General features: G+C 36.4%; 1 protein-coding gene across 1 annotated transcript in view; it reads left to right on the plus strand.

Moving 5' to 3' along the window:
• EPN2 (epsin 2) overlaps positions 1-19,029 on the plus strand; it is a 93,061-nt gene extending 74,032 nt beyond the window's left edge. Inside the window, 4 exon segments of the mRNA XM_074203620.1 lie at positions 5,690-5,863; positions 6,663-6,749; positions 9,415-9,630; positions 15,531-19,029. Coding sequence (XP_074059721.1) covers positions 5,690-5,863; positions 6,663-6,749; positions 9,415-9,630; positions 15,531-15,862 — 809 coding nt within the window. The 3' untranslated portion in view covers positions 15,863-19,029.
• The last annotated feature ends 401 nt before the right edge of the window (positions 19,030-19,430 follow it).

The raw sequence follows: 19,430 nt of genomic DNA on the forward strand, positions 1-19,430 counted from the left end.
TTTCATTAGTTTGATTATTCATGTTTTGCCCAGCAACCTTTGATTATAGCAGATTAAAAGGAATAAGTGAGACTGAGTATTTGTACATAGTAATATCCAAAATTTATGCATTAGCTTTAAGATTAACTTAATGGTTTGCAGGATGTACCATTTTATATTTTATCCCCTCCATAAGCCTGTGAGGTAGTTACTGTTATTGTCTCCATTTTACAAATGATGAAATGGGCTGAGTGAGGTTTAAGTGACTTGCCCTAGGGTCACCCCCTTTAGTGACTCAGTGTGCATTAAGCAGATATTATGTGCCAGGCTAAAGACAGTTCTTGAACTCCAGGAGCTCACCTGTAAAGGAGCTAGCTCAACAAGAGAATATATACTGGGGCAGCTAGGTGACACAGTGGTTAGAGCTCTGACCCTGAGTTCAAATGCGGCCTCAGACACTTAAGAAAAAATTACCTAGTTGTGTGATTTTGGGCAATTAACTTCACCCCTTACTTTGCAAAAACAGAGAGAGACAGAGAGAGAGAGAGAGAGAGAGAGAGAGAAAGAGAGAATGAAAATATGTACAAAGTCAGCTATAGACAGGATAAATAAATAGTTAACAGAAGGCACTGGAACTAGGAAGAATTGCTGAAGGCTTCCTGTAGAAGACAGAGTTTTGGTTGGGACTTAAAGGAAGTCAAAGTGTTCAGTAGTTGGAGTAGAGGAGAGGAGATTGTTTCAGTCATGGGGGATAGCCAGAGAAGATGCCCAAAATGGAGTGTGTTTATGGAACAACCAAGAGGTCAATATTGCTGGATCAGAGTACATATTGGAGAGTAAGATATCAGAAGATTGTTTAGTGTCTGAGGCAAGATTTGGACCAATGTTTTACTGACTTAAGCTCCAGCTTTCTGTCTACATCACAATCTAGCTACCTCATGCAAATAACTAAAGAATTATTACACATGAAATTGTATAGAAAGTAGAGCCACTGAAAGTATTAGTCATTTGGGGTTCAGAGAGGAGAAGGTGATTTAACCAAAGTCATATGGCTGATAGGCTTGAAATGCTAAATGTTCCTGGGGAACATACAAAAGGTAATGACCACCTCAGCCAGTAGGGAGATGTCATGACCTCTCAGAACCCTGCCCTAGGCCTACCTGTTAAGCTCTGCCTTTTGCTAGTTGTTGCTGTCACCTCTCTGAGCTTCATTTGCCTCATCTGTAAAATGGACAGAATCCTGGAAGCAACCAGACTTACAGAGCTCAGGGTTTGAACCTGTACTTCTCAGTAGCATGTTTAGTAGAAGCTAGGGACAAATGTGGGTCATTCACTTCCCTTTCCTTGAACTTCAGTTTCTTCTGTAATTTGAATGATTCCTTAAAGTAAATTTCAGCTCAATCCTATAATCATAGCCCTATCTCTTTTTCCCAGGGCAATGGAGGTATGCAGTAGAATGTAAATAAAACTTTTGAGTACTTTCCATCTACTTTCAAAGCCATGGGAAAACTAGTGGCTAGAAGATGCTCTGAGGAGACCTTTTGGATTAGAACAATAAGAGTTCTTAACCTGGAATACTTTGAAAGATAGTTTTCTATGAACTTGAATCAGAAAAAAAAAATCTATTTTCATGAACCTCTAACTGAAATGTCAGTGTTATCTTAAATTAATATGAAAATATTATTTGGAGAAAGGGATCCATAGACTTCGCTAGACTGAAAAATAGAATGAAGAAACCCTAATGTATGTTCTATGTCAACCTCTTCTTTTAAAAGTGAAGAGACTGGTTTAGGAGAGGGGATGTGATTTGGCTGAGACTTGTGTTGTGACTTAGTGGCTGAATTGGGAAATGAAGTCAGATTTGATTCACAGTTCAGTGTTTTGTTTGTTTTTTCAATTTTTTTTTTTAAGGCAATGGGGTTAAGTAACTTGCCCAAGTCACACAGCTAGGCAAATATTAAGTTTCAGAAGCTGGATTTGAACTAAGGTCCTCCTGACTCCAGAGCCAGTATCCACAGTGTCACCTAGCTGCCCTCCAGTGGGTTTTTCCAGTGTTCTTTATCACCTCTCTCTCCCCATAATTTTCTTTGACAACCAGCAAACATTTCCTGTTACTGTTGTAGAAGCTCTAACTACTTGGGACTTGGTGGATTTCATAATCCATCCTGAATATACTGCCAGATAAATCCTCCTTAAGTTGAGCTTTAATTTAGTTATTACCTTGTGGACAAAACCTTAAGTGGTTCTCTCAAGCCTATTGATTATATAGTTTATGCTTAGGTGGATTATATGGGTAGTGCCTCCTTCCCATAAATTTATTTAACTTTCCATAGTGCTTCTTCTAGGATTTTTAACATATGGGTACTGATTGCAGCAATTTAGGCTGTCCTTCTGCTATTCTTGGTGTTTCCTAAGTAAAATCACACCTAGAGCAGGAAGGGACCTTAGAGACTCATTTCGTTCAACCTCTTCATTTTAAAGATGAAAATACTCGGGCCCAGGAAGGTCACATAGTCATCATCAGTGATCAAATTTGGTCCTTTTATTCCAGGCTCATTTTATCAGGGTTTAGGATAGGGCAATTTGAATTGAAACCTCCCCCTAAATTGACATTAGCTCTCTGGATCTAGTCATTAAACCAGTTTCAAGTCTACCTAAATATATAATCACTTAAACTGTATAATTCAATCCCAGAGGTATCTAATTCAGCCTGAGTGCTGCAAACTACATTAAATGTAATTGGGAAATGTTAAACAAAAATAATAAAAATACAATTTAGATAATTAAAAAAAAACATTTGAACCAATTCTTCCTTACTCCATGTCCAGTGTTCTTTCCAGCGCACCATATTGTGGACATAAGTGCTAGAAATGCAGGAAGGAGGGGATTCAAAAAACTGGAATGACCAGTAGTAGTAAATTATAAGGTAAGTCTTGAATATTGAAATTATACCTCAATGGCTATCACTTGGAAGATAAATATCTATCCATTAAAACTATGAAATCCAAGAGTTCCTAGTTATAAAGTCTTTGTATAACAAAATTAAGAGTTTTGGCACTGGAATTAGACAATTCTTTAGATTAGTGGTAAAAATTGGACTATGACAGTGTTTTGTAGTGGATATACATTTCGCTCAAGGCCAGGAAGAACTTAAGTTTTAGTCTCAGCTCCAATACATACTTGGCTGTAAGTCCCTAAGCAAATCAGTTTTATCAGTGCCCCCAATCTGTGAGATTAGAATAAATGAAGACCTACATTAATAGCTGGTTCCTAATCAGGAGTTAACTTTTTCCCAATGAAATCACAGGTCCAGTCCATAAGAAAAAAAAAAAACAAAAACTGGTTGAACTCTTGGCATGTTTAAGGATTCCTGTGCTGAGTAGAAAATTATACCACGTGACTTTTAAGGGTCCTAACTCTGAGATTTTATGATTCTCTGGAGAGAAATTCTGAGACTGATGTAGGAAAATGTGCCTTTTTGGAGTGATGCTGTTTACTCTTTGTTTAGGAAAACATTCTACTAAATAAAGAATTCCAGAGAGTATTTAAGTCTGGGCTATATGAATCCAAAGGTTCAAAAGAAAGGAAAATTCCAAAACAGGGATTTAGGGTTTGAAGAGAAATAAATATGAGATTTCTTAGTATATTGGAATTGGAAAGTCAGAGTCTTAGACATCATGACCAACAGCTAAGGAAACTTAAAGAAAATACAAAGCAAGTCAGAGATGAATTGAAATTAAAACCCAAATCTCTACCTTGTTTATCTCCCCTTCCCTCAGTTGCTCTGTCAATTATATCATTATACTTTTTGTCAGAGTGAGATTTATTTAAATATACATTTGTACCATTAAGATGAAAATAGGCTCAAATAGATTTTTACAATATGGGATTCTGGTTTTAATTTACGGATTCTGAAACTCTGGATATTTTTGTTTTTGTTTTTAAATGCACCAGAGGGAATTGGGGAGAATTCTTGACCTTGAAAGGCAATAATATCTCTGAAGGGAGGGCCTTGAAAGTACCAGATGGAAAGAATTTAGAAGAGTTTCAAAAGATGTAATAGAGCAGAAAAGGAAGAAAGATAAAACTATCATTTCTTTATGCTTATGAGGACAAGTAGGATTTTGCTTTAAGAGCAAAGGGAACTAAACTTAAAGATTACTTGGTATTTAAAAAATTTTTTTAAGGATTTGTTTTTGTTAATAATTGAAAATACATTTTTGGCTCATTTTAAGCTTAGGTAGTATTTCTCTCCTAACCTTTCTAGTTCCTTTGTGAGATTTATTTTCTTTTACTTATAGCTTGGTGTAGGTGTGGCAAAAATAGGCAAAATCACAAATTAAAGTTTGCCTTTCAAACCCTCCTTATTATACAGAGTCTCCTTTTCTTCATTCTGCCTTTTCCTCTCTACCATAAACACATATTTAGCCCTTGTTCCATACTTGTTCTCAGCTGGTTGTCAATCCCTGCTTAGGTATCCACACTGATAATTTAGGAGCAAGCTGACAAAATTTTAAAGGATGACCAACTTCTTTACTAATTTTTTTTTAAGTTTTTGCAAGGCAGTGTCGTTAAGTGGCTTGCCCAAGGCCACAAAGCTAGGTAATAAGTGTCTGAGGCTGGATTTGAACTCAGGTACTCCTGACTCCAGGGCTGGTGCTCTATCAATTGCGCCAGCTAGCTGCCCCATTTGGCATTTTCAAAGACAGAATCTTTGATTCCTTAATAACTTCATAACCTTGGGGGGGGGGGAATGAAGCTCCATTGGTGACAAGACAGACAGTGATGAGGATGTTTCTGAGGGTGGTGAATTAGTGCAGGAATGCAGAGAAAGGCACTTGTGGCCATGATTCTCATTACTGCCATTTGTTATGCTTCCAGAAGCTCAAGACTCAGGAAACTATTTCTCTGGGCTTCTCAGAGACTGAAAGGAGTTGCTGCTATCATGATAGCCACTCTCCTCTCCCTGTCAAAAATAAATGAAGACCTGGTATACTGTCTCTATAAAATTGTTGATTCCTTTAGCAAATACTCTTCCCTGGTGAATTTAACATGCTATGGATTCAGTTGTCCCAAGACACTTCTCTTGAGACAGATTTTGCATAAGTGGGGTGAATTACTCACTGAAATGAACTTTGATCTAGAGTTTCAAGGAATTTCAAAAACGTTATAATCCAACTCTTTCATGTCAGACATGATTAAACTGACACTCAGGGAAGCTAAACAAATTGTCCAGTTACACATATGACAGGATTTGAATCTGGTACTCTTAATTTCCAAAGCATTAGACTAGGCAATGTTAGGAAATAACTCAGATTTTTTTACATTCATAAACTGTTGCTAGAGTTGGGAAATTTTCAAGAGTATTGTGGAGTTTTATACTTTTTTTTTTGACAGAATAATATGGTAATGTCATTCAGCTCAAGAGGGATTATTAAACACTTGTCTCCCAGGTTTTTAAGTTGTATGGAGACAAAGGTGAAAACAATCCCTGCTCTCAAACAGCTTTGATGCCAGTGGAAGAGACAATGGATCTCCTGATAAGTTTCTGTTTTCTAATGAGCTACTTAATATTCTTTTTTGTGACAGCCTTGGAACATGTTATTTTATTCACACCATAGAACAGAGATTCAGTTATATACAGCTCCAGAGGCTTTAAGTTTCATAGAGGAGAGTCTCTCTGAATTCCAGCAATGTTTTCTTTCTACAGGTGCCAATCCTGCTGTCCCTGTTGACCCATGGAGGGCGTCTGCTGGATCCTCTGCTCAGTCACTTCCAAAGAACACAGATCCATGGGTACCTTCCCAGTCAACTAGTGGAGTAGCAAAATCTACCACAGATCCTTGGGGACCAACATCTACTAACAAAACTGTTTCCACTTCTGGTAAGACTTTATGACAGTACTTGACTTGTTTTACCACACAGCTGCCAAATTGAAATGTTAAGGAATTTAATGTTAATTTTACATTTGAATTATTTTATTCATGGTTTTTGTTGGAGTTTTGAGGGTTTTTTTATTTATTATTATTCCTTGAATTCCTTGATGTCTAAACACAGTTGGTTTCTTAAGTTTGGCTCACCATTATTTATACGTTGAATGGCATATACCATAGAACAGCAGAGTTCCAGGTCTGTCTTTCACAACATGCCACATTTTGGCACTCATTTACAATGATCTCACCACCCTTTATGTTTATAGAATACCTTTTTTCCCAGCTCAGTATGTTTCATAAATATTCTCAATTCTTTCAACATCCAAGTAAAGAAAGGAATGGGTATGTGTTGATAATTCTACTCAAGGCTAGGCAGATTGTAGAATTGTTTGTCTTTCACTTCTCCTAGGGATCTATTGCCTTTATGCTTCCTTTTGACTGCCTAGGGAACTCCCTCATTCCCCTCCTTCCTACTACAAATCAGATCTACTTGTTCTTTTTTACTCATGTTCCTTTTTTTTTTTTTAATTTTCTTTCCTTTTTCTTCTTCTAGTCTCTCTTCTCTCCCCAATACTCAAGTGCTTTACTTGTAGGAGTTGTTGGCAGGGCAATATTTGGGGGTAAGCTTTTCCAAGTATACCATGTAAATTTTTGATTATTCTGCTTGTAGTCAAGATCAGCCCTGACATATAGAAAAGTAAAAGCCCCATTGTTGTATATTTAGTTATCAGTTTCTTTTCTTTAATATAGGATCTTTTGATCTCTTCAATAACTTGAATGGTACACTTAAAGATGACTTTTCCGAATTTGACAACCTCCGGACTTCTAAAAAGACAGGTATGTGACACAGTGATGGACACAGGGTTAGTTATCCCCCTAATAATATTTATTTGGAACTATTTTAATTTATGCTTAAAGAAAAAAATTCAGGGTTCAGAAGGGAGTATTTCATCTTTTTAAACTTTGTATGCAGGGTGGCTAGGTGGCACAATGGATAAAGCACTAGCCCTGGAGTCAGGAGTATCTGAGCTCAAATCCGGCCTCAGACACTTAATAATTAATTACCTAGCTGTGTGGCCTTAGGCGAGTCACTTAACCCCATTGCCTTGCAAAAACCTAAAAAAAAACCTTTGTATGTTGCACATTTTTGTTTTGAGGCTATAAAGCTTCTAATTATAGAAGTCACAAACAAGCAGAGTATGGCCTTTGCTATCATGTTTTTAATGGCTTTTTAACAAGTCACAATTATATGATTTACATCCGTTTTTTTTTATTTCCCTATCCTTTGATGCTTTTGTAGATTCTTCCTCTAATCTCCAAATAACATTTCATTGAGTCAGAAAAAAAGTCCCTGCTTTATCTGCCTCAGAAATTACTTCTTTTTCTTCTCTAGCTTGTTCCCACTGTGACAAATGCACCAAAGATTTCTTTGATTCTTGCTTAGGCCACATATTCGAGAAGACTTTTTCTTTGAGAAGTTGGATGGCGTGCGAGAAAGAGTGTTTGATCTAATGTTGGAAATGACCTAGGTTTTACTCCTGCTTCTAACACTCTTTAGCGAGGGGCAAGTCATTTAACTACTAAGCTTATTCTTCATACTTTGTAGCAATGCTTATTCTACCCACTTAACTTTTTAAGGAAAGCACTTTACAAACTTTGAAGTGTTACATAAGTATATTATTACTTACTATTCTTACGTAGTCAAATAAATTGCCAATTCTAGATGCTAAAAGATATGTTTTTTCCATCCCAATCAACCTTGTACTCATCAAAAATTGCCTGACTTGTTTGTATTCAGTGTTTTCAGGAAGTGTGAGCTCCTGCTTGGGGAAGCATTTTTCAGTTTTTTTCTCCCCCCATCTTTCCTAAGACCAAACCACAGATCATACCTATCCAAGGCCCTGAATCCACTTTGCATCATAGTACCATTTTCTCTCATCTCTTCCATCACCAGTCTTATGGTACCCTGGAGAGATGCCTCTGTTGGCTTCTTTAGGCAAATGGAATCCATAAATATTAGAGTGATTAGGTCACCCAGTAAAGCCCATAATCAAAGTAAAAAATGGACAGGGCAGATTACTTTCTGATCTCTCTCCTACCTAAACTGGCCCTCATTTCTTTCCTCTTCCCCTTTCCTCGTTTATGATTGCAGTAACCCAAACCCACCTGGAAAGTGTGGATGTCATGTTCTCCCTTGTACCCAGCAATGGACCCTCTCTTCTAGTACTGCAGAAGCTCCTTGCTCACATGTACCAGGGCCTTGTTAACCACCCTAAATCATTGAGACCTGAGCAAGCCTTCCTCCAGAGCTGTTCCCTTTAACTCAAAATTGCTGGCTGCCACCAAGACCTTCTACAACACCTACAAGGCCACTTTGGCAAATAGTGGCTCAGGTAGAAATCCTAACTGTTCCCCTCCTTCCCCAGCTCTTGTTTTTTTAAGAAAAAATTGGTTTGGGTTTTAACAGACAACTAACACTTGGGTTCAGTTTACCCAAATAAAATTTCCCCCAAATTAACTAACCTGCTGTAGTTTCCCTTACTTTCTTCTGCCTATGAACATTACATGTATTCCTACCACCTTTGACCTCATGCTGCTCAAGGATTATATCACCTCAGTAAACACTTTTACCCTGCTACTTCCTAGCATGACTTGTCACTGCAGTACCTTCCTTTGTAGACCCCAAACCATCACTTCCACAGAAGAAGGGGCAGCAGCCACTGCTGCCATCACTAGGGTTGGGCAAAGGAGAAATATCCTTGTGCGTATGTGACAGGGAGGGTAGATATTTCTCTAGTAGAAGGTAAGTTTGGAAAAAAGAGAAAGGAAGGAAATGGGAAGAAAGACTAGAATGGTATCTTAGAAGCACACCAGATAGTAAGTAGAAACTCAAAAAGTCCAAAGGTATCTTAAAAGATAGTCTTATATAATTAGTGTCCTACCTCAGAAAAGAGAACAGACAACTTTCATCTTTTTTTATGTCCTTGTCACCCTTACCCCTCCCTAGCAGAATATCTATGAGGAATGGCAATCAGAAGTATGGAATAGGTTAGGGACCTATATCTTAGGTGGTTATGAAATCTCTGCAAGGCTTTCATAAACTAGGGTTTACATAGTAAAAATAAACTAGGTCATTTATATGGAAGGTTCCACTCCTTGTGGTCTTGGGAGGAGGGGGAGGTTATATTTTAAAAAGGTATTTCAGGTGTTTTTATAGGTTAGTTTCAGACTAAAAGTTTTATGTGTTTTTGCTTAAATGTGAAGTAATAAAACTAAATTGAAATCTCTATTGTACAATTTATAATTTTAAAATATTTTTGCATGAGAACCATTTGTCTTTATTCACACTTTATGAAGGTTCTGTAAGTGATATTGGTTCTGTTTTTAAGGGATATATGTATGTGTGGATTTATATATGTATGTGTGTATGTGTGTGTGTATATATATATCTGCCTCCAATTTTGTACCTAAACATTCCAATTTTTCTTTCTGTTTTTTTTAGCTGAATCAGTTTCTTCTCTGCCATCCCAAAACAACGGTACATCAAGTCCAGATCTCTTTGATTCTCAACCTGTGAATTTGGCCTCAGGCAAACATAGTGGAGCTCGGAAAACACCAGAGTCCTTCTTGGGTCCCAATGCAGCCTTAGTAAATTTGGATTCTCTAATAACCAAGCCATCACAGCCTGTTCCTTCACTGAATCCATTCTTAGCTCCAGGTATGTATGTTTTAGCCCTTTAAATGGCAAATATGTTGTTGCACAGTTGGGCCAAGAGACTGTTTTCTTACCCTATTCTTTGCTTTGCTCTTAAAAAATGGTTAGCATGCCAACTCAAAATTCCCTTGTTATCAACTACTCAAAAGCAAACAAAGCTGTAAGTAAATTTTAATTTTGTTTTCTCAAGAGCCAACAAAGCTTTCAATTTTTTTTTAATTTAGTGAGAAACTTTTTTTCTTTCAGTGACCATGATCCATAAACCATGGAATCAAATGCTTTTTTTAAAAAAAGCTTAATGTAGGGCAGCTAGGTGGTGTAGTGGATAAAGCACTGGCCTTGGAGTCAGGAGTACCTGGGTTCAAATCTGCTCTCAGACACTTAATAATTACCTAGCTGTGTGGCCTTGAGCAAGCCACTTAACCCCATTTACCTTGCAAAAACCTAAAAAAAAAAAGCTTAATGTACATTGTGTTGTAAAAGACATTTTTTTGAAATGTTTTAAAATTTATTTTGAATAGAGAAATGTTACTAGAATTCATTATAAAGTATTTTAATTCTACCTAAAGTCCAGAAACATAGAAATTTTTTTTTTTTTTTAAAGCTTGGTGCTCTCTGATAAAGTGGAACAAGAACTGAATTGGAAATCAGTTCTCCAAACTTGGGACAAGTCACTTTATGTCTTGGAGCTTCAGTTTCCACATCTTAAAAAAATGAGAGTTTGAGTTTGAGTTAGAGAATCTCTGAGGGTCCCATCCAGTTCACAATCCTGTAATCTATAAACTGCATCTCCCTTTTTTCCCCCTCATAGAAAAGATTATACCTTGATGGAGTCACAACTCCATCTGGAGGTCTTTTGGTATATTACTGTTAAAGATGGACTTGCCACTCTGGTCATAGATACTTACTTGTACTCTAGGCCACATAAAATGTAGACCACAGTACTCCACTCTTGCTTTCTGGCCATGAATTATTGCATATCTTCCTCAATCACATTATGGTCTTGGTTGCTTAGCCTTACATTGCTGAATTTGTTCTCTTGATTCAATTAATTATGTCATTGGAGAAATATTTGCCAAATTAAAATGAAGCAAATCCACCTATAAGGGATTCTAGAAGAAATCTTAACCAAGACATTAATAATTGTTAAATACGTGAAGATGTATTAACAGAGTAAGGCATCAAAGCTAAGAACTTATCTTTTTAAAATAATATTTTACTTTTTTTCTCAATTACATGTAAAAATTTTTATCATTCATTTTAAAATTTTTTAAGTTCCAAATTCTTTCTCTCTCTCTCCCCCCCGTACTCCTCCTTTTTTCTTTCTTTTTTCTTCCTCCCTCACTGAAAAGGTAAGAAATTTGATATATCTTACATATGTGCAATATACAAAACATACTTCCATATTAGTCATGTGAAAGAAAACAGAAAAAAAGAAAGAAAATGAAAAACGCTGTGCTTTGATTTGCATTCAGACTCCATTTTCTGGAGGTGAATAGCATTTTTCATCATGAGTCCTTTGGAATTGTCTTGGATCATTCTAATGCTAAGAATTAGTTGAGCTTTTATGAGCTAAAGAGCAAGGCTCAAGAAATCTGACCTTTCTATTCATGATATGCCCTTCTTTCAAACAGGGTTATTTAAATTTTCACAGTTATTTGGCATTTATCTTATAGTAATTCAAAGCTCAAATTTGTGTCTCTTTCTCCATTTATGAAAATTCTTTGGGAAATGACTACCTGAGTTTTGGAACTAGAGCCAGCATTGTAGAACTGAAGCCACAGGAGAAAGAATAGGACTAGATATATAAATTTGAGTTTGAGTGATCTGTTTAGAGATGACAATTGAATGTGCAAGAATTGACGTATTTCCAGAGGGAAAAAGTATAAAAAGAAGATAAAAAAAGCAAAGGAGATGGAAAAGTAGTCCGAGAGTTAGAAGTAGAACTAGGAAAGAGCAGTATTCACAGAAACCAAGAAATGATAAGGATAAGGAAGTGGTGATATTAAAGAATATTAAATACTGCCAAAAGAAAAGGAAAATGAAGGCTTAGAAATTTGAATTAGCTCCATAGAACTGAGACAAATAGATATGTACATGTCAGTGCTGGTGAAGATGATGGTGGGTTTGGGGAAGATAGCTTTGCAATAGCCAGTGGCTATAGTTTTATACAGAATTTGAGCAAATGCTTAGAAGATTTGATTTGGGTTAAACATCAATAAACATTTATTGAAAATGCCTACTATGTGTCTGTCAGGCACTGTAAATACTGAAATGTTTAGAATAATTCCATGCCATAGTATTTATAATTTATTTGTTATTTGCTATCTAAAAAAAAAGAGAGAGAATTTCAGGCAAATTATCTCATTTTCCTTCTGAGTCTTTTGGTAATCTCTGTGCAATTTTTTCTTTGGTTACTTTAACAAATGCAAAAAAGAGGTGAAGTAGACAGTCTGCTATCTGAGCTTGATTGTCCACAGGGGCTCCCATCTACTTCACCATCATGTTTTTTTCCACTGAGAAAGGAAGGAAGGAAGCAAGCTGGAGCAGTGCAGGTCTTATATGACATAATTTCCCCTCTGCCCTGCCTTGTAAAGACATGAACTGCCTATATCTAGAGGACAGTTTATTTTATATTGTTTTTTTTTAAGCAAACACACTAGAATTTATCCACATACATGAATGTTACAGGTAATGGGATATATATGGGGTGTGACTATAAAGTAGACATTTATTTAAAGCCTACTATGCCAAATATTTTATCTCTCCTTACAAATGAGTTTTATTTTTTAAAGTAATCTCATTGGAAAGTTGCACAGACATTTGGGAATGATATTTTAGGCATAGTTTTTAATTCAACTTAACAATTTTTTTAGGTGTGCTCTGTACAAAGTACTGTGGTATGTGCTAGAGCAAAAAGAAAAAAGCAATCAAGTCTCTGCCTTTATTTAAGGAACTGAAATTCTAGTGAAATTTGCAGAATAAATATAAATAATAAATTACTAGGAAGGCTGAGGAAGAGGACTGCACCAACACTTAGGGGAGATGAGGTCAATCTTTACTGAAAAGGTCGCCTAGATCTATGCCTTTAAGATCAAAAACCCCAAAAGGCAGAGAGGACAACAGCATTCATTCTGCACATTGGCAATTGGCCTGTGGGAATGGACAGAGGTGTCAAGAAAAACTAGTTCTATGGTTCATTCAGAACAGAGTATGTGAAAGGGAGAAAAATAATATAACACTAGAAAGATAGATTGGAGCCAGATTGTAGAAGACTTTAAAAAGTTAGAAGTTTATCTTTTTATTCTATAGGCAATAGGAAGAGAGGAAAAATTTTAAGCCCGAGTGGCATGATAATTAGTTTCAGAAGTTTTGGTAGTTCTAGAGGATAGAGTAAAAGAACATAGAGATAGTCCTGGAAAAAGACCTGAGCTAGGTTTGGTTAGTTTGAGGTAGAGAGAAGCCTATGCATATTATTCTAACTGAACTCGAGAGAGATCTTTTTGTTTTGAGAGTCAATATTTTTGAAAGAGCTGAAAGCCATTCGAAGGTGATTCTGGAGATCAGGGTTGGGGAATCCTATTAGGGAATGTTAGAATTTGAAAGTTGGCAGGGAGCTTAGCAAAAATCTAATTAAACTCATTGACAAAAGGAATCCCTACTATAACATAACTGACAAGTTTTATCCAGGTCAAGGAGGTCATCTCTTCTCAAGGACGCCCATTCCACTTTTGGACTACTCCAGTTAAGATTTTCCTGACAACTACTCTAGATGTTGACCAATGTAACTTTCACTCCTTTACTTGTCTAGTTCTATTCTTTATGGTCAAACAGAAAAAGTCTAATCCTTCCTCCACATGAAAGACCTTCAGATACTCACATACAGCTATCATCTTTACCCCCCCAACACACACACATCCCTAGTCTTCTCTAGGCTACACACACCCATTTCTTTCATATGATTCAAAGCCCTTTATAATCTAGGTTGCCTCTCTAATCTGTACATAAGGATCCCTGAGGTAGTTGTAGCATCTATATGTCATCATTCCCCTCTGCCCAACTCTGTAATGGTATGGGATTTCCTCATCTGCCTTTAGAACAAACTTCACCTCATTAAGGTGGTGTTCTCTCTCTCTTCTCCCTTCCTTTCTTAATTGTGTTATATCCCCCCAAAATGTAGCTATAAAATAATGGCAGAACATTTCTTCTGTGGCTTGTAAACTAATCTCTAAGTAATCAAATAGAAATTTGACTTGAAAATAATTTCCAGGGAGGACTAGAGTGATGATAAAATCCAACTGTACTCTGTTCTTGTCAGACCATATCTAGAATATTATCTTCAGTTCTAAATGCCACATTTTTTAGGGAAGACATTGATAAAATAGCTAGAGGAAGCTAGCTGTGTTGGCAGAAGGCCATTAAATTATGCCATATAAGGTTCAGATTCAGGGAATGGAAAAGAGAGGAGTTCGAGGGGAAAGAAAGCCGTTTTCATGTATTTGGTATAGAGCTGTCACATAGATTTGTCCCTTGAGGCACAATTAAGAATAAGTGTAAATAGTAGTGAGGCAAAACCATGCCTGATAAAAAGAGAAACTTGGGGCGGCTGGGTGGCTCAGTGGATAGAGCACCAGCCCTGGAATCAGGAGAACCTGAGTTCAAAACTGGCCTCAAACACTTAATAATTGCCTAGCTGTGTGACCTTGGGCAAATCACTTAACCTCATTGCTTTAAATAAATAAAATTAAAAATTAAGAGATATCCACAGTAGAATGAACTGCCTCCAGAGGGAGTGGATTAATATCTCTTGGGAGATATTAATGCAAAAGTTGAATGACCACTTGCTGGATGTGTGTGTGTATGTATTTGTGTTTTAGGTTTCTTTTTAAAACTTAATAAGTGAATTAGTTTAATCCTCTAAGAAATGAAGAATGTGTATTTTAGTGTCTAATCTGTAATAGAGTTGCATTTTAAATGTACTGCTATTTTTGAAATCTGCATCTGCACTTCATCTAAACACCAAGAGACTTCCAAAAGTGATATAGTAGTCTTTTAAAATAAAGTACATAAACTTCAAAAGTTAACACTACAGATCAACAACAAAAATTAAGAAATGCTTAGAAGATAGAGAATAAATGCATGCCAAAAATTATAAAAGCACACAGATCTTGATTTTCCACCACAGGATTTTTTCAAAACCTGTGCTAACACATAAACTGTAGCCCTCTGTAATTCAAACAAGCCCAAAATGGATAATAGATATATATGTGTGTCTGTGTGTGTGTGTGTGTGTGTGTGTGTGTGTGGTGTGTAGGGGAGATTCTTATTCAAGTATGGTTGACTAAATTGCTTCTGAGAGGTCTAAGATTCAGTTTATGAATGCATTATTAACTTTGCCAGCTTTGTGTAGCTAAGGTGTTTTCTTTGAAGAATAAAACTCATTTGTGGTGAATCTAGGTGTAGTTGGGGTGGGTGTGGGTTTGGTTTTGGTTATTGTTGATTTTTTTTTTTTTTTTTTGAAACTGGGTCTCCCTTTCTCAAGCTGAAAACATAGTGACTTCTCTGAGACTTCTATCACAGCTGATTGATTGCCTTAGTAGCCTTGGCCTTCTCTGTCTCTAATCTGAACAATTTGCCTCTTTCTCATCAGCATAATGGCCCCAATTCCCATGGATTCACTATAATGATGCCAGACTTAGTTCTACATTCAGAACTCCCACATTCAAGCAACTACCTTAGCCTCCCTAGTAGCAAGGATTGCTATTCACTTTTAGTGAGAGATCTTGTATCTATTTTCTTCCTTATTCTCAAAGAAAGTTACATATTTATGATTCCAGATCTCTGCAATGGGCAGTACCTTCTTTCAAAGAGTTACTAATCTTGAATTTCTTCCATTTTAATAGGTTCTTCCACAGCACCAACTCCAATCAATCCTTTCCAGGTGAATCAGCCTCAGCCCCTGACATTAAATCAGATGAGAGCAAGCCCCATCATGGGAACAAGTCCTTCTTTCAGTACTATGTCATCAATGAACATGGAGCCAATACCTTTGCCTTCCATGGCACCAGTAGCTGTTGGAATGGCACCAGTACCATCTTTGGGCAATGTGACGTCTCTGACTAGAATGGGCCAAGGGATAACCCTGTCAGGATCTATGTCCCAACCTCTTCATAGTACAGGAATTCCTCCACCTGCATCCCAGTCTACAAGTACAACCAACCCTTTCCTTTTATAACATCCCAGATGAACAGAGCTTCCTTTCCAGAACATTTTGCAGATTGAAGTCTTCGTTGGATTAAAATGAACAAAACTCTGTTTGGACTAAATGATGTGCAAGAGATTTGAACATAAATTTGTGGTTTACAGTCATGACTTTGGGAAGAGTTGGCCTCCACTGGTTCATCTAACTCTAGTCTTGGCAGATAGTCCCTAACTTCAGTTCATCAGGCATGTTCTGATGACCCAGAAGTGAAATTGATCTGTCTGTATTGGTTATCAGCACCCTCCAGGGAGAAAGCCCACCATTTCATCTCCCTCTATACTTTTTGACAAATGTCAGAACAATGTGCTGTATTCTAAAATTGTCCCCTGCATTAGTCATTTCTCTTAATCATTGGAGATATAAGACAGAGTGCTAGTGACCGCTTTTTGCACATAACTCTACAGTTCCTGACTGTTGGTTCACCCATAGTCCTTATTCTTAGGAGAATAGTTGGGCATACAGAAGACCAGATTTACACATCAAACCTTGCAACACAAAATCATGCCACTTTCTTCTCATAACTTTGGATGCGGAAAGCAGGTTTGCTCCAAAACTTCACTTGAGAGTTCTTACGCTGTCAGGCATAAGATATGATGTCTGCAGTGTTAATCTTATACACTACTCTATGGGATCTCTTAGTGAACTTTCTGGGGGTGGCATGCTACACTTGTGCTACATGAGGCTTCCGCTCTGTGCTTGTCCAGTAGTGACTCTTTGAAAGTTTTGTGTGTATTTTATTTTTATTTGACTTACACGTGAGTTAAAAGAAAAATACAATGAAACAACTCGCATTAAATTCACTAGGGCAAGTTTTAAAACTAATTCAGGCTTAACCTTGCTATATGCAGTTATTCTTGTATACTTTTGCACATATTTTGTTTTTAGTACAGTTTCTTATTTGAGTTTGCAAAATTATCTACTAGTCCTTTTTGCTAACATTTTTATAATGTGGTTCTTATTTAACTGTCTAGTTTTGATAGAATTTTATCAGGTCTGGCTGAAATTAAAATATTGGCAGGTGTCATTTTTATGGTTTAAAATGTTCTTATTTATGGTTTTTACCTCTGTTTCTGTAAGGGAATTTTAAAAGAAAGAAAAACACTATAACACTTTGAACAACAATTCATAATGAAAAATTAAAACAAATTCTTGAGACTTTATAGAAAAAAAAGATGGTAATTTGATTACACTTACTAATATGACATTTATTTTAAAAAATCAGCCTCAAGTTGCCTTTTCCTTTTTTCCCCTTTTTGGTAGTTTTCCAAACTGAACCAACTTTTAGCCTTTGTAGGTAGATCTTGAGAGAGGCTATTTTTCTTACTATGATATCAACAACCTGAAATTTAAAAAATTCTAATGTATGAATGTGACTCTAAATTTTTATCAACTAATTACTTTTTACAAAGGGCACTTTCCAGATTAACAGTTAGTTCTTTTTACAACTTGAATTGAACAGCACATCTTTAACTCTGCATTATTTTTTATTTCATCTATCTTAATCCTTGCTTGAGTTAAAGAGGATTTAATGACATTTGTATACAAAACTGATTTTCTCTACTGTGGCCAGTCTTTTCCCCGCAATAATTATATTCACTCACCACCTTCCAATACTCCACAAGTTACATTCAGAGGTGCATGTTTTAGAGTTCTGGACCCAACTAAGTCTCTTGTCAGAACATTGCTTAATGGGAAGAGAGGCAGGGGAATGTCAGAACTAGATTTGCAGCTGTGCTCTAACTGTATATATTGAAATAACCTAAAATACCATGACACAGAAGGAAGGTATAGTAAGCAACTAGGGGATTGAGCTGTGCCCTTTACCTGAGGTTCAGAAAATAGTCCAAACTTTACTATAGCCACTGGTGTCAGTCCTACAGAGTCCTCAAAATATTAAAAATGTGTATATTAACACATACTGATCCCTCTACCTATGAATTTTGAATTTTGAATATATATATATATATATATAAAGGCAGATTTAAGAATGCTCATCTGAGATTTTACATGAGAAAAAAATATGTTATATTATCAACAAAAATGCATTAATTTTTTTTATGCCCTGCCCTACTATCCCCTGAAGTTAGCTGTTGTAGTCCAGAAGCAACTCACTTCTAAGAGTAGAAATTTTCTAGGTCTTGGTATTGGCATATGAAAAATGCACTTTCTAGTTGAGCTGTGGCAAGAAGGTTCACTCTTTATTCTTTGGGTTTGTTCATAAATTAATTCTCAATTTAAAAAATTCTGTTAGTATGTTTTAAATATGTCCTTACAAGTTCAGTGGCTTTTTAGTCACATAATATTTATAAGAGTATTAGGGATTTTTTTTTTTCAAAATAATTTTCTCTTAGAATCGGGGAGAGTAACTGAGCTTTATAGCTGAAAATAGTAGTGGTGGGAATAGAAGGCTGTGAGTCTGGAATAATTACTTGCATGCTCTTATTTGAGACCATTCATCCAAGCCACTTTGAATAATCTCTACTACTTTATCTCCTAGGACAAGAAAAATCACATTCATTCTTAAGCAATTATGTCAAGCAGTGTTTGTGAGCTACTCAAGAAGCCAGTTTGAGGTGAAGGTAGATGGGAAAACAAGATTCTTCCTGTAAGTTCCAGGGCAACTTATTTCATTTCCAGCCTGGATCTGTGGAAAAGCTTCAGCTGTTTTTGCTTAGTGTTTGCCAGAGGTGGCTGACCAGGGCAGGATTAGCTGATTTAAAAAGGTTCTTTGTGATGAAGTTTTAAAGCCATTTTAGGATCTTATGCTACTCTCTTCTGATGGGCCATCATGTAAGTGAGTTCTCCCTTTCCCTCTCCTTTAACCACCTTCCTTCCCTCTTTTTTAATTAAATGAAATTTTTGTTTTGTTTTTCTTTTCCCCTCTTGGATTTTAACTTTCCCAATAAGGTGCTTTGGTCAGATATGTTAGGGACCCAAAAATAGCCTTACTGGTCAAATTGACCGAAGTTCAAATAGTGTTAGTAATTCTTTTGTATAAAAAAAAAACCAAAAAGCAAAAAAAAAATCTTGGTATGACTTTGAACCCTAAAGGTCGTCAGTTATTTATTCGATCAGTTTTATACTCTATAGAAAAACACAGTATGTGCTGGAGGAGGCCTAGGACAGGAGGGGGAAAGGGAAGGGGGACCCTGCCGGTCGGGGGTGGGGGGGCTTTGGGTGGGTGGGTTCCATCTTGTGCTGTTTACAGTTTTTCTGAGCTCACACAAAGTACAGCTCATGATATTCTCCATCTTCCCTTTTGCTGTTACTATTTCTAATTGTGTACTGTATGTATTAATATTGCACAGATTGTGGAATAATTATATGGTTTATTTTTCACAAGTGGAATCTCACACAAACCTTGCTTACTTTTTACAAGTGTTACAACTGAAATATTTACCAAACTGTTTTCATAATCCTGGAGCAGGCTGCTTTTTTGAATTTGTGCTGACTATTGACACTATTTACTGTATAAATATAATTTATCATTTGTATCATAATGCTATGTATCTCTTTCTGTGTCCTTTGTTTTTTATCCTGA

This window comes from Macrotis lagotis, chromosome X (genome assembly GCF_037893015.1).
Source record: "Macrotis lagotis isolate mMagLag1 chromosome X, bilby.v1.9.chrom.fasta, whole genome shotgun sequence".
Taxonomy (NCBI): Eukaryota; Metazoa; Chordata; class Mammalia; order Peramelemorphia; family Peramelidae; genus Macrotis; species Macrotis lagotis.